We start from the raw sequence: 16,175 nt of genomic DNA, 5'->3' as shown, positions 1-16,175 counted from the left end.
CACACTTTCGGTGATTCGAGAGACAATTATTGAATCCGTTGAACTCTAAAACATTATGTAGCTAGTTTACATGTATGTATATATATATATTCAAACTTTGTAAACTCTAAAAAGAAACAACAATTACAAATTTAGTCTAGTTAAATATTTTTGGAGAATTGTTATTCTTTCTATTATTGTTATTTTATGTAGCACTGTTCATTCATTTATATGTTTGATATTTCTATTTTTTGTAAAATGTAAAATTATCTAAGGTTCTAATAAAGTTTTAGGGGGAAAAAACTTTTCATCTTTGTTTCAAACTTTAAATTGAACCGAATCATCGTCCTGACGCTGCAGAGATCCACTCAAACTCATCTTTGATCCTTTGGCTCCATCTTGTGGCTGATATTGCTCATTACACGACGAGAGGCGACAACGAGCGAGTTACATTGAACTATTGAATAATCTAAAAAAAAAACAAAAAAAAAACCCCACAGGTCATGTAAACTGAAGAATAAGACCGTCTGAATTCAAGACTGTGAAAAAAACATTTATTGATCAACATCCTGATAAATACATATATTCCTATCGGCTGTCTCCCTCTGCTGGCTGTCGAGGGTCACTGCAGTTCACTCAGGCTCCAACCACAGAAAAAATAACTCCACCAGTTCAGTTTGGATGGAGAAGCAGGAGAAGAAGAGCACCTCCTCCTCCTTTTCTTCCTCATCAGCGCTTCTTCCAGGTGAATTTCTTGCGCGCTCCCTCCTGTCCAGGCTTTTTCCTCTCTCTCACTCTGGGGTCAGTGGTCAACAGACCAGCTGGAAGCACGGAAAGGAAAACACCAACCGCATGTTGATTTATTTTACTGTAGTTAAATCTAAACTTTAATCCTAGACTTTTCTGTATTATTATTATTATTATTTTTTGTTGTTATTATTCAACCTTCGCTTCCTTCAGACATTTGAAACTGGAAACAAGCAACTCCTCCCACCTTGTCTCATGGCCTCCATCTGGCCCTCGGACAGGAAGCTGAGGAGCGCCCGGGCGATGGCAAGTCTCAGCGCCCCCGCCTGGCCAGAGCGGCCGCCCCCGCTGACGCTGCACTGAAGGTCGAAGCGTCCCAGCACACCGCCGAACTGCAGCGGGAACATCAGCTGCTCCCTGGTTGGGGGTAGACGCCCCACACAGAGGAGTGAGAGACTGAGTGTGTGAGTGAGTGTGAATGTGTGTGTGTGTGGGCCAGGCCACCTCTGCTGCTGACTGGAGGCTATGAAGCTTCACTTTGACTTTGAACGACATCATTCAAGTTTAGACAAACAGGATTGTGAAGATGATTGTAATGATGGTGGTGATAAAGCAGTCCTTCCAGAGAAATGCGTGGATCTTTTGTGATTGTTGCGGGCAAAAATCCTTGCTGATGTGGCACGTTTTCTAAAAAAAATGCAATAAAATATGTGCGATATTTCTGCAATTTAATGCGATGAAATTGCGGAAATTTGCAAAATTGCGGGAACTTGCAAAAATTGCGGGGAACTTCAAGAAGTGCGGTTTGATGAAAACCAATTTTAAAAAGTGTCTCTCCAACACCATTCTTACTAGCTACTACTACCTTAATGTAAAGAGTCATATCTAATGACCTCCTATGATTATAAAGAATACTAAATCACAGAAAGTGCTGAGAATAATCAAGTTCTCATCTTTTATTTCAGACCTTAGAGGTGTCTCATACTTACAAAACAATGAGGCAAACAATAAATTGAAACAATAAAATAAAATGTACTTTGTATTTCAAAGAGGTAGCAAAACAGCAAACCTCTGCTGAAATAAGTGCATACCTGAACAAAGTGTAAAGTCTTATTGCGCGGTCTGCGGGGAGTTTCTTGTTGAAGGACAATGTTGACGCACATTATAAAACATAGTTGCTGTGTGTTTGTGTGTCGGGGAAGGAGGGTGCGCAAACTGTCTAAGTTATTAATTAATAACTACTGTTTATATTTATATATATGTTAATATTAACATAAGTTATTACGATGACATTTCAATCAAAGAGTGATGAAGTGTTGTTTGTATTTTTTATTCATATTATATTATATTATATTATATTATTTTCAGAGAGACGGCACATTCCAGCTCTACCTAATATGCTTTAAATTGCAGTAGATTCCATATGTGACGGATGTTAAATGTTCGCCAGTTGAAATGGTGCATGCACGACGCATATTAAAGGGGACCTATGATGCTTTTCCACTTTTCTGAGCTTTAAACACTGTTACAATGTTGAACCCTATCGTCAAACAATCTTGATATTGTCAAATAATGACGTTCATGCGTTTGGACGTGAGCCCTGCAAATTGTTGGGCATGGTTCTAAATGCTCTGTTCACGGAGATTTTGTGACGCCACGGTGTGCCGGAGCTCCTTTCATGGCTAAGATCCGGCACCCTCTCGGACTGGTTCCGCCCTCCCCCGCTCTGCCCCGGAAGTGATTCCGCAATGCGCTGCTCCAAGAAAATGTTTTTTCGGTGTCAGGGAAATTAAAAAATATAAAATAAAAAATACCGAGCGACTCCGAAGCACCAAGGACCACAACCGTCAGAGTGGAACGAACAGAGAAAATGTTGGAGGTTTGTTCAGCCTAATGCGGATGCGATGGAACACCGGTCTGGAGCCAGACCCCTCTCGTCTGGTCAGCAACGGGAGTGAGACGGGCTCGACTCGGCCCCCTGGTGGACGACGAGAGAATAGTCCGCCACGGCAATATTTGAAAACATGTATGAGGACTGTGAGTGTATTGTGACCTCAAGCAACATTAGTTTTAAGACTACTTGCAACGTACAACCGCTGAATCGCAATGTTGATGAACTGTTAGCCACCACTGCTAACTCCGTGCTCTGCTTGTTATGTGTGTTGTGTTCGCTAGCAGCAAAACTGAAGAGGCAGCGATTTTGACTCGCAAGTTTCACTCCTTATAGCGATGTTCACGCTGCCAGCATGGTAACATGGGTTGTATAGAGCTCTTCCTGCTTTGTGCTCGGTGTGGACTTAAGTTGTGCACATATTCTTGTCTAATAATAAACGACTCTATGACTGAAGTGATCGTTTCAGCGTCCATATTTTCTCTGCTCGGACAGTGTTTTGATACAAGTCAACAGTCTGAAACCAAATCATTCTAAGCCCTATTAAAATGTCTCGCAAAAATACAAAACAAAAACACGGTCAGTACACAAAGTAAAATATATTTCCGGGGCTACGGAAGGCACAAAAAAACGTCCTGGGACCTTCGGTCCGCCTTGCGGTCGTAACGCAGCCTGCGCTGGGTCCCTATGAAGCTGGATTAGCAGGTAAATAGCTGCTAAAGGGTGAAGCCTTCACAACGGTAAGTGTTTAAATTGTGCCTGTTTCGTAAAGTTTGGCGTTTCCTCTTCACTCCCGCACCGGCAAACTGAGGAAGTGAGGCTCAGCAGCGATGAAGAGAGTGACCAATCACAGCGGAGTGGGCTGGGCGGGGGCGTACACCGGCAAGGCTGGGGTGGAGTGAAGTGAAACAGAGCGTTTTCGCGGGATGCAGTAAATACGAGGAAACGAGCCGCGAGATACGCAAATCTAAAAAGCTTTCAGCGCGGAAAATCGTGCGTTGCTGCTCTGGATGGGCCAGATATCAAATACAAAAGCCCGAAAATTAGTATAATAGGTCAGCTTTAATCTAATGTCATAAATCGGGAAATATCGGAAAAGTCTTGGTTCATAATCGCATGCACGACTCACATCGTGAACCCGTCTCATAAATCTGTGCATGCGCTTTTCACTTCCGTATCTACTGCGCATGCACGACTCACTTCGTGCAGGTACTCGGATCGGGTTGCGAAAGTGGTAAAGGAAGACCAAGGCTTTGAGGTTTTGATTGGTTGTTGTTTTTCTTCTTCGTCTTCTCCTTCGCTTTTTTAATAACGTTCTCAAAGGAACAGGAGGAAAATGGCTTGAGTGAAGTAAACAAAAAATGGGGGGGGATTATAAAATTACGCATATTTTTGCGCAGAAATCTGAGATTTATGTGGCGAAAGTGCGGCGTCTTTGGACAAATGCGACCCCCGCATGATGACGCGGACTTTGACTGATTATGCGTTGAATTACGCGATCGCATAATCAAGTTTTTCTGGAGGGACTGATAAAGTGTGTGTGTTTGTTTGTGTTGTGTGTGTGGGAGAGTGAGTGTGGTCACTCCCTCCCTCCCTGACTCACCGGTCCTGCAGGATGGGGAAGTAGGCCAGGTAGTCCTGCCCGTTGACGCTAATCCGTCCTGAGCCGCCATCCCGGAGGACCACCGACGACTGCGACGTCTTCCTGCGTCCTGATTGGACAGTCACACACCTGATTAGCCATTGCTGTGATGATTCTCTGCGATGCTGGTCGTGGTATTGGGCTGTCCTACCTTGGGCAGTGCTGAAGGCCACGCCAGCCTGGTCCCGCTCCAGCGGTGGCACCGCCTGCTTCTTGGACTGGGACTCCAGCTGGCGGCGGTAGTGGAGCACAAACTCCTCCTGGATGGCGCTGTAGGGCGTTGCCAGCAGGCGCTCCATCAGCTGTAGGAAGTGCTCGTACTGCGGGGAAGGGGAGGGGAGAGGGGCAGAGGCAGTGAGCTGCTGGGTGGACATGGGTTTTATCTGACGGACAGACTGAGGCTTACGTCCTGCAGCGAGACGTTCTCCACCAGCAGAGCCTCAAGCTCCTCCTTGGTCAGCCACCTGCTGCTGCTCAGGGACCTTCACACACACACACACACACACACACACACACACACACACACACACACACACACACACACACACACACACACACACACACACACACACACACACACACACACTCAGCAAACAGGGCCCAGCTGGTCTGTGTCACATGATCACAGTGGAGGGACGTGGCATAATTTCACACTCACATGTTCTTCACCTCGTTGCTGAACAGACCCTTAGACCTCATACGGTCCTGGTGCTTCTCCACGCTGAGCAGCTTCCCATAGGTCTCCTGGACACACACACACACACACACACACACACACACACACACACACACACACACACACACACACACACACACACTTAGCTCAGCAGGAGGGGCTGTGGTCTAGTCCACACTGCCCCCTGCTGGTACTCACGTGCATGAGGGAGTAGTAGGACTGTTTTCCGGTGTAGAACAGGAAGTGGAAAGGCCGGCGATCTTCTCCCCATTGGACGGCTGCAGGAAAGAAGGAAAGGTAGGTGAAAGAAGGCGGCGCCAAGAGGGGTGGTGAGGGGCTGGGGGAAGGGACATACCTCGCTGCCTGGGGAAGATCTGGTCAGGGTGCTGAGGAGGAAACAGGGAGACTTTCACAATAAAACCACAGGTTGAGAGGAAGGCACTGGAGATCAAATCCCTGCCAGAAGTTTCCTGGTGACTTTGGTTGTGAGTTGTACTGCAGCTTCAGCGTGACCCTGTAACCTTCCAGGTGAAAGTCCTCAGACAACCTGGCCACTCACCTTCATGTGGGGGCGGGCCCTCTTCTCAAACAGGCCCGAGGGGAACAGGTAGGCGATGCTCCTCTGTCCACCACAGAAGAAGAAACAACAACAACAACAACAACAGATGAGCCACAGGGTACAAGGAACACAAGAGTGAGTGTGTTTGTGTGTGTGTGATGGAACAGAAGGGTGACAGGAAGTGTGTGTGTGTGTGTGTGTGAACAGACAAGGACACACCTGTCCGCCCCCTTGAGAACCATATTAATCACATCATCATCACATAAAGTTCAAGCTAGCTAGATGGGCTGAACGTTCAGTGTGAAACTAGAAGCAGCAGCTTTAGGTGGGCTGAGTGTGTGTGTGTCTGCAGCTACTCCATGTCACATCATTTCCACGGGGGCAACACATCTGGCTCACTGATGAGTGTGTGATGTGATTAAACTGGTCACGACTGGTTACACACATGCGCACGCACGTGCACACACACACGGCCGGGCTTTTAACTTGAAGGAACACAGGAAGTGCTGCGATTGGCCTTTAGATTTTACCAACTTTAATACAAGCGTCTGGCATAAGACCTGGAAGGGTAATGTGACCAAATGTTTATTTTAGAAAAACGTCTGTCATGTTTATTGAGTATTCAATCGCATTGTCAGACAGCTCAGTGTGTGAGACAGTGTGTGTGTGTGTGTGTGTGTGTGTGTGTGTGTGTGTGTGTGTGTGTGTGTCCTACGTCGATGTCCTCCTGGCTGAAGGTCTCCGGGTCTTCTCCCATCATGTTGGCCAGGTGCCTCCTGCCGATGTCGAAGTCCTCCACCTGCTTCTGGATAAACTCCAGGCTGAACTTTTCCGGCCCTGCGGCCGCCAGGTTCTTACGGCAAAGACCAGAAGTCTGGCAGATTTGCCGAGTGAGGACCTGCGGAGTAGAAACGCAGTTCCGTAAGCTGTCCGGGCCTCCAGATCGACCACAACGTAGCCGAACCCTAGCCGAGGGTGTCCACTCTGCGGATCAGCGTTCACAAGGTGGAATAGTCCTGCCGTGACGTCACGAAGGGACAAACCTCTAAGTTTTGACACATCTGCAAAGCCAGTTCGGCCAAATGCAGGAGCGCTGGGCGCTAAGTGGATGCTAGCTCAAGGACGCGGCTGTTTGCACAGGCGCAGTGACTTGTACAGACTTCAGAGTCACTCACCGACCGGACCGAGTCCCCTGCCACTCACCTTTCGGCTCACCTCAACCCGGACAGGGCCGCGGCCGCCGCATCTTCCCAGCAACAAGCCCACGGCTCGCGTACTTCGGTGCGCCGCCATGTTGGTCCACATGGGAAGTGACGCGACCGGAAGTAGAGTTTTACGTCAGCGATCGAGTAACGAAATAAGGGTTAGAAATACATATTGCGTCTCACAGACAAAACAACTTCTTCACACACGTTGAAACACGACTTGTTAGTTCTACAAAATTGTAGAAACACGGAAACAACAACTCATTATTTTTTTTCCCATTTATTTATATGTAGAAAATAAACAGGATATACCACATAAAGACAAATATATAGTAGCTTAAATATATTGGTTCATAATTAAAAATACAACTTCAACCCTCCACCAATTTCAACAAGTAGAATCTGGCCAATCAGTGTGTCTGTTGCCACAGCAACACAGGAAGCAGGTTGTCTGGTGTGAGCTCAGCGCCGGCCAGCAGCGTCAAGGATTAGTGTGACAATTTCCTTCCAGCCGCTCTGGAAAAAACTTCACTGATGAGGATAAAAATAAAATAAAATAAAATAAAATAAATCTGCAGCGCGAGTTGTTTAAATTGGCGGCAGACAGATTTGATCTGAGGGGGCAGGGCCTTGCTGAGAGGGTTTCCTCCTGACAGCCACTAACAGAGGCCAACACTCGCCAACTCATAGGTATGAAACTCTAAATTTGGCCCGCAGTGTCATGACATTTGGCCCACAAGGTCAATACAAAATCACTAAAAGAGCTGGTAGTCCGTTGGTACTATAAAGCACATGAAGCTCTTAAACTACAACTCCCAGAATGGTCTTCTGGTATTTTGGTCGTTTGCCATTTTTAGCCCCACTGTGTATTTGAGTTTGATGCCTCTGCGCTAACTGATTGGAGGTCTGGGAAGCAAGATTTTTTTTCCCTTGGAGGAAATAGAGATAATCACGCCTGTTGCGTCCGCAAAGTCACGGGGTCAGATGTGGGTGTGGTAAGTGGGCAATCAGGCGGCACCTGGGTCACTATGGCCAGTAAATAAAAGCGGAAGCGAACCAGGTGCCGGGTGTTTGTCACATCGCCGTACTCAGGAGAGTAACGCGCCATCGGTCAAGGTGCTAGGCGTCCGTTTTCAATTGTTTGTCAGTATATCCTGATTTGTGATCAAAACGTTTCGTGTTTGTCGCCTTAAAAGCCGAAGTAGGCTCATGCACTTTTACCGCGCTGTTGTTATTGTTTGACGCTCTGTGTTGCACCGTATCCAGCTGGGACGCGCGCTGACAGCACAACGCGCGGGCGCTTCCTATAATAATAATAATAATAATAATAATAATAATAATAATAATAATAATAATAATAATAATAATAATAATCCAACAATTTAATGAGCTGTAATTTGTCTCATTGATCATTTATTGTGCGTGATTTTCGAGTTGCACATGAGTTATACAATTTTATTAAGAATTATTTTGAATGCAATTGAATATATGTTAAATTGAAGCTCATGTTTTCTACTGTTAAAAAGAAAAAAAAAGAGAACCAAAAGAAAAGGAATTTCAAATAAAACGGCTGAGTTAAACCATTGTGTGCTCTCCTTGACTCCCCGTTCGGTGGGAAAAAGGAGGGAACCGTACGTCTCAAACTAACCCTAACCCTCATTTGATTGGTCACTGCAAAGTCTCTCACTTCTACTTCGAGTGCGCCACCTTTGGTGGCTGAAGGACAATCATATTGATTATCTGTGCTATCCACGCTTCAGGCAACAGTTTAATGAAAACAATATGTTGTGTCTGTGGACAACATAAAGCACAGCTCAAGACCCATTTCTCCACTCTTGTTTTTAAATTTCAGTGCTGTTATTAATGTCCACACTGTCTTGAAAGTGTTTCGTTCTGAGAGTGAAGTTTTACATGTTTTTATTGTTTGATGTTTTTACTTTTCATTTCTTCTTTGTCAGTCATTTGTACTCTTTCCTGTTACACTCTGTAAAGCACTTTGAGCTGCATTTCATGGGATGGAAGATGCTATAGTTGTATTATATATATCCCGAGATTTCTTAGGATACATATATAGTCTTTTACATGTGTAACCCAAACTTCCAAAAGCGGTCTTTCAAACTTTCCGCTTCCTGGCTGCTTGCAGCGTTGACAACCTGCCATTATGACAAAGTTGGCAAAACTCCCCAAGTTCATTGCTTGTGTAAGCAGGTGTTAATTGTCATTCTAAATGATGTACTATAAATTACCACACAGGCGACTAATTTTGCCTCGGTGACCAATGGTGGCACATGGAGCTCTCAATGGGAAAACCAGCAAGATGACCCAAAAAAAGAAGAGACGTTGCAGGGGCCACTCAAAAGAGTTCGGCCTCCGTCTGAAGGAAGCGTTCTTCGAGGACCCAGCCTAGAAGGACGGACCAAACCCCGCCTCCCCGGTAACCACTCGGGACGGTCTAGCCTTCGGCATATTTCCTCGTTTCGTCACCGCCGTTCCCTCCTGCTGGCCAACCCCGGAAGTGACGTTTTTATAGTATCAAGCTAACCATTGGTTCGCCATCTAATGATGCCGTTGGATGATCAAATAAGTAAAATCCTTTGTTAAAAACTGGATACTTTATGTGAAACTTCAATATTTAGATTTATAATGGGGGGCATAAATAACAGTTGTGACAGGTGTAGGAGGAGGAGGAGGAAGAGGAGAAGAAAAAGGAGGAGGAGGAGAAATAGGAGGAGGAGAAGAAAAAGAAGTAGGAGGATGAAAGAGGAGGAGGAGAAAGAAGAGAATGAAGGGGAAGAGGATGAAGAGAAGGAGGATGAAGAGGAGGAGGAAGGGGGCCGTCATTACACCATCCAGCCAACAGGCGGTGCCCCGGCACACAGTGGCCAGGAGAACCAATTGGGACAAGCTGCTGGATGAGGTCACGTAACATTGTGGACTGTGTCTGGCCGATGGGAGGAAGCCACAGGTGAGTTTTGAGGCCCCTCCCACTGACCTGGGGGAGAGGAGGTGGAGCCCGGTCAAGACCCCCCTCCCCCTCCTTCTGCCCCTCCTTGTCTTCCTCCCCCGTCCTATTCCAGGATGGAGAATGGAAGCTCTTCTCCTTCTTCTTCTACTAATCCTGCGAGCGGCGCCGGCTTTGCTCCAGTCATCATTTCCACACTGCGTTATGCTGATTCCCTAATATCTTTAGCTGTGTGTGGGGAGGAGGAGGGGGGATTAGCTGCCGCTGCCGCCGCTCAAACACGCCTGTCACGCCTCGAAAGATCCACTATGGCCTCCTGGAGAACATGAAGAGACCTTGGCCTGTTAACTAGAGTGCCACTGGACCCCCGCTTGGGTGGGCCCGGACAGGAAGTAGTCACGCCAGGGTCCGGCCCAGATAGACAGGAAAGAAAAAGACAGGAAGTCAGAGGATAGAGGTCAGAGATCTTCAGGCTTCCAATCAGCTGATTCTTCAAACTTCAAAAGACCAGGAAGACGTTCACAGGTTCTGTACTTGAGAATAATGACTGACACACACACACACACACACACACACACACACACACACACACACACACGCACTCACACAGTCTTCAATTAGCCAACCAGCGATGACAAAGTATTCTGAAGTCTGTGTGTGTGTACGTTTGTGTCTTGTTGGTTTGGTTCCTTTATGTAATATCCTGCTACCAAACCGCATTTTTGTTTAATGAAGAAAAGAAGACAAGGAAAATCTTATGAAGTTTTTGTGAAAAGAAGAACAAGGCATTTGTTACAGAGATCTGATGGAGAGATCTCTGGAGTCGAGTCCTGGCCGTCGCCGGAGTCGGACTGACTCCTTTCTCCCAAGAAAGTCCTTAAATGCAAAGACAAACAATCTGATTTCCGATTTGAATGTCTTCTCAAGTGTCGTCCAAATGGTCCATCCTTCCTTCCGCTGTGACCTGTTGAAACCATTCGCAGCAAGACAAGCCTCAGGTCACAAGTTCCCATCCCTGTGACTGGATGGGTCGCAAAGGCACTTCCTTCAGCTGTCCACTCTCTGGTCACCCCAGGTCACTGTTTATGAGACTTAATGAGTTACACAGTCTTTGCTCACAAGGTTTTCAACACACCCAAGACACTGGTCATTATCAGCAAATATACACCAAAGCAATACATATAGTAACATTCAATACATTTATACATTCAACTCAATATAATAATTCCAACATAGAAATGTAATGTTACAAATATAATAGCTCAATATGCTATGATGCAGGATGTTAAATATCTGACTCCGACAGTCTGTATTTGTGTGTTTTTTTATGTGTGTGTGTGTGTGTGTGCCTGCGTGTGTGTGTGTACGCGTCGGTCCACACACACACACACACACACACACACACACACACACACACACAGCGGCTGCTGCTGCCAAAACAAACAGCTGGTGACCTTTGATCTGCAGTGGTCAGCCTCCATCAGCGTCACCTTGACGACCAGAACATGTGGCAGCAGCGGCGAGTGAGACAGGTTGCTGGGCCGGCGGCCTCACCTGTCGCCAGGTATCAGGTGTGTCTGAAGACAGACAGACACACACACACAAGCTATGTTTACATGCACAAATTTCTCCAATCTGATCAAAACCTTGGTTGATCATAAATTCCAAATCCACTGCTTACATGGACACTAAATAAAATGATCCGATCATGACGTCCGTATACATGCATGTTAGGAACAGACCAGTTTTGCTTCCCTCCTGCCATGTTTTCTCCTTGTCGAAAAATGACCGGCTGCAGCAAAAGGCGGAAACGTGTCATGCTGACATTGCACACATGCGCAGTGGAGATAATTTTACCCCAACCAGGAAGACAGGATCCAAATGGATGTGTACATGGGCGCCATTCGGAATAATGATTGGCATAAACCACCTCTCTTTTTCGGAATGAAATTTCTTTCAGAATGGACCATATCGGATCAGAATCTTCCGATTCATGTGTTTACATGAAGCACTTTTAATGTGATTGGGCCTTCATTTCGATTATTTATGTCCTTTCTTATGTCCTGTTCTTGGAATTTGTGGACTGGTGGAGCCCAAGACTCCACTTTCTCCCGTCACATGGAACCACTTTGCCACCCCCAACGTCGGACGTCTCTGGTTCCCTCGCTGGGTCCTGGGATAGAAAGACTGTTTTCACTCTTTTTTTCTTCAGGTGAGCATCTCGGGAGGAAGGAAACTATTACCCTGGGGGGAGGGAGGAGAGTGGAAGGTGCGGTGGGCTCGGGGGAAGAGGGGTGGAGGACCGGGACCACAGAAACCCGAGACATTTGGAAAACTCTGGGAACCAGCCAAGAAAAACATCCGTCGGTCCAGTGCAGTGCAGACGGCCTCAGGGGGTGGAGCCAGCCGGAGAGAGACAGACCCTCTGCTGTCTGTCTGTCTGTCAGCTCCTTCCACCAACTGCTTTGGCCAACAGGGGGCGCCACATGCAGCTTTGGCTCTCTAGCAGTGGGCTGTGAGGCAGCCACTGTTTACTGTCCGTGTCTCTGCTTTCTCTGTGTGAAAGCATTTTTCTCTGCTGACAGAGTCCAGGTATATCCGGAGAGGAAGGTGGGGGTGGGGTTCCACCCTTTTGATCCAATCAGGAAGTAGAGTCCAGCATAATGAGCCTTGCATTGGTTTGGGAGGAACAACCATACAACAATATTTGTTTATTAATTTTTAAATGTAAATTTAAATTCAGTTGCAGTTTGTGCACGCCTGGAAGTAAAAACAAAACAAAACTGGATTTAACAAATTTTACCTGTAGATTTGTCTTAACCAAATGTCAAGAGATCACTACTATTAACAAAACAAAAACCACGAATAATTCTGTTTCCAGAAATGCACTTTTTTTCTTTTAATCAAATGGCGTGTGCATAAGAATGAGCACTGGACGCACATGGCTGATATAAAATTCAAAAATAAAGGCCTCTCTAGGAGTCCACAAACTCTTCTGCATAGGGATTCAAAAAGTACATGTATATCGTGAGGATTTTATTGATACCGATACTGGTACCGATGATTATCGGTATTTTTATCGATACTACTACATTTAATTTAGCATTTACAAAGAAAAAGATTCAAAAGTCCTTTAATTGAAGGGGGAGCACCAGCAACATCATTATACAACCCAATACACTATATACTTAGAGCCACATGTAAAAAGAACAGTCAATGTAAAGGCGCTTCTGTACCAAGCCGGTAGGAGGGTGCCTAACAGCACTTCTTTGGAAGGAGGGGTGCAACCTGGATTAAGGGCACTGATCATCTCCCTAACTATCATCACGGGAAAAAATACAAAATTAGATGTCTCATTGACAGGACATCTAACAGTGCTCACTGCTGCTCACACTGATATCAAATATGGACAAACTACTTACTAATGACCTAACTTAGATTGGTTTGGTGGATAGATCCTTTGCAACAAAGGTGGTAATGTCCCTGTGACATTCAGCAGTTTTGTGTGCAGACACCTTTTGTCTTTTGAGGAGTGTGAATGGGCTCTGTATCGGCAGAACTGTGGTGGAGGAGGCAGCGGCTACTGCTTGGTATTGGTTAACATTTTAGCATCAGCGCTAAAATGGATACGGTATCCTCTTAAGTTAATACCAACAAACTCACAAATTCATATTTTTTACCATGACTTGACAATGTGGAAGCATACAAAAGGTCGGAAACGACGCCGGGTCCAGGAGGGGGCACTGAGATGGGCTTGGCGTCGCCGTTGCTATTTATTTTAGCTGTTTCGCTGAGGCAGTCAAACACTCCGCACTCACTTACCTTCAAACTATGACTGCGCTGCAAGTGTTTCATTAGGTTGCTGGTGTTTCCCCCCTTGGATGCAACTATTGTCCGACAAATATTTCATTGAGCCGAAGAGTTATTCATTTTCATGACCCCACACCTCAGAGTTCTTAGGTCTGACGGCCGACTTTTTCGTTAGCGAGAGGCGCTACGTCAGCGTTGTCACCTGTCGACGGCGGCAGTGTCTTAGTTATGCAAGGGTAAAGTTGCAAAAAAGAAAAAAAATAATGGTATTGTTTGTCCAGAATGTTAACCTGGGGTCGATAATATACTAGCCCGGTGGCCTGGACGTACTTTAAGAACCGTCACAGCCACCAGAACGCTCCAACCACTGGCCCAGTGGGGCCAATAAAAAATAATGCCCTTAAAATTAAAAAAAAAAAAAAAGTGTTTTGCAATTACTTCTGTGAAATCGTCTCGATAACTACCGCTAACACGTTATGTGATCCCGATAAAAGACAGCCAGCGCTGTGCTCTCCATGGGACATAAATGTTACGTTATTGTTTGTGAGGCACAAAAGACTACTTGAGCTTGAATAAAGAACTTTTTACTCCATAATGATGGCAAGAGAAACCCAGTACAGCGTCTCGACATGGAGGGCTCATTTGCATAAACTTCCTGGGCATTTTGCGGGCACACATCTTATTCGTCTCATGCCCAGATATCCCATAACATGACATAAACATTAACCGTGTCATGTCGGGATAACATTACACCATGTCCTCCTTACTTTAACTAAAAAGACCTTTTAGCTGTACCTCTTTTCGAGTTTCCTGAAAATCTGTTAACACCCTGAAGATTCACAATAAACATTAACATTTTTTTCATTACCAAATGACATTTCTTCTGTCCATAACCGAAATACAATACACATCTACCCCTCTTCCAAAAAGAAAAACAGAAATCACCATCAGCATACTTTTTTTTTCTGTGTACCTTTAAACAACAAAAATCACCAGCATGGTTACTCATTTTTTTTCAAACTGCAAAATAAATCAGACTTTTCCTTTCAATAACAAAACAAATCAATTGACTTTTTTTTTCTTTCAATACACTTGAACACACATTTTTCTTTTTTTTTCTCTTTCTCACAGGTCTCGTCTCTGTCTGTTTCTTTTTTACTTCTCTGCCTGATCTTGTTCTCACAACACTAAGTGTGCTCAGAGATGGTTTTGGAGGAGACAGAGTCCCTGAGCTTGCAGATGGTGGAATTTCCCCCTGCTCGGGTTGGTTCTCATGCGAATCAGGCATAGCCACGAGATGTTGACGGTTCCTCCTCAGTGTCCCTTTCGGTCCACTCACCAGATAGGACCGTGGGCTGTCGTGGACAGAAGTCACAGTCCCTTGTGCCTTTACGTCAGTGATCCAAACCTGATCACCCGGTGACCGCTTTGCGAGAGCTCTAGCTCTGTGTCTCTCATCGAAACACTTAGCATCCATCAGTCTTTTCTCCCTCTCCTTGCGCAGGAGGGCTTGCAGGTCTGGTAGAGCTGGCTGTAACCTCGCAGGAAAGATAGGTAGGGTGGTGCGAAGACACCGCCCCATGAGCAATTGGGTTGTAGGGATCTTTGGCTTTTTTAAGCAAGTTCTTAACTGTTTGGACAGCACACTCCGCCTCGCTGTTAGCCTGTGGGTACTTAGGGCTGCTGGTCACGTGCACAAATCTAAAGTCAGCTGCAAACTGTTTCATCTTGTGTCCCTCGAACTCTCACCCATTGTCACTAAAAAGATTGAACGGAATTCCGTGACGCGAGAGCATCGATTTAAGGTGGACTATCATGTCTGCAGATCTGGTTGGGCTGAGCTGTGCGATTTCCATGTATCTGGAAAAATAATCCACCAGCAGCAAATAGGGTTGTCCTTTTAAGGTGAACAGATCCGCTCCTAGCTGTTGCCACGGTCCGTCAGGAAGTTTGGTTGGGAGCAGAGGTTCTCTTGGGTTAACCCTTTCTTTGATGTATTCTCTGCAGTTGAGCACTAGCTCACTCCAGTACAGCATGCGCCCTGGCATTGTGCTGCTTCTTTGTAGCCCCCCAGACAAGAATATCATCCATGTGACATACTACACCTTCGAGGCCAGCAGTGACTTCAGTCACCATCACGTTTTGAAAGTACTCTGGGGCCGAGGAGATACCGAAAAAAGTGGTAACGCCCGAATGGCATGATGAAAGTGGTGTAGAGAGCCGACTTTTTGGCCAGGGCAATCTGCCAGAATCCCATGTTCACATCCAGCTTGGTGAAATATTGTGCTCCTGCGAGCATGCCTAGCCTTTGCTCTACAGAGGGCAGGATGTATTTCTCACGGCATTTGGACTTCCTCCTTGTTCTTTTTCTGGGCTACCACCATACCTCAAAACCAGTCTGTTGGTTCTTCAATGCGGCTGATGACCCCAAGGCTTTCCATCCTGTCCAGTTCTTTTTTTACTTTGTCCATGAGCAGTAATGGAACTCGGTGTGGCACTTTAAGGGAGAATCGCTGTGCGTCAGGCTTAAGTTTGATTGTATAAGACTTCTGAACCAGCCCGAGTCCATCACAGAGTTTAGGATAAGTCTGCCTCACTGACTCTTGATTTATTGTGTCCACTCTGGCCACTAATTTGAGGCTCACTGAGGCTGGCCTGCTTAACAGCACCACCTGTAGGCCTCTCACAACAAAGATCTTCTCTA

At 45.9% G+C, this 16,175-nt stretch overlaps 1 protein-coding gene across 2 annotated transcripts; it reads right to left on the bottom strand.

Annotated features, from left to right (window-relative positions):
- Positions 1-517: 517 nt before the first annotated feature.
- On the bottom strand, positions 518-6,831 carry mrps9 (mitochondrial ribosomal protein S9). Of its 2 annotated transcripts, none has more exons than XM_076041611.1 (11): positions 6,710-6,831; positions 6,210-6,392; positions 5,495-5,557; positions 5,291-5,321; positions 5,134-5,213; positions 4,918-5,003; positions 4,666-4,741; positions 4,411-4,579; positions 4,221-4,329; positions 974-1,143; positions 518-800 (listed from the first exon to the last, which is right to left on the bottom strand). In XM_076041611.1, the coding sequence occupies exons 1-11, from the start codon at positions 6,797-6,799 to the stop codon at positions 709-711; spliced, it is 1,149 nt and encodes a 382-aa protein (XP_075897726.1). In that variant the 5' UTR covers positions 6,800-6,831; the 3' UTR covers positions 518-708. The 2 variants fall into 2 exon arrangements, with proteins under 2 accessions (XP_075897726.1, XP_075897717.1); XM_076041602.1 differs by having other exon boundaries at positions 6,698-6,825.
- Positions 6,832-16,175: the final 9,344 nt, after the last annotated feature.

Source organism: Nelusetta ayraudi, unplaced genomic scaffold, assembly GCF_046127955.1.
Source record: "Nelusetta ayraudi isolate G7.1 ecotype Tasmania unplaced genomic scaffold, CSIRO-AGI_Nayr_v1 ptg000004l, whole genome shotgun sequence".
NCBI lineage: Eukaryota > Metazoa > Chordata > Actinopteri > Tetraodontiformes > Monacanthidae > Nelusetta > Nelusetta ayraudi.
Note: the sequence above shows the minus strand (reverse complement) of the source record. Positions and strands in the feature narration are given on the sequence as shown.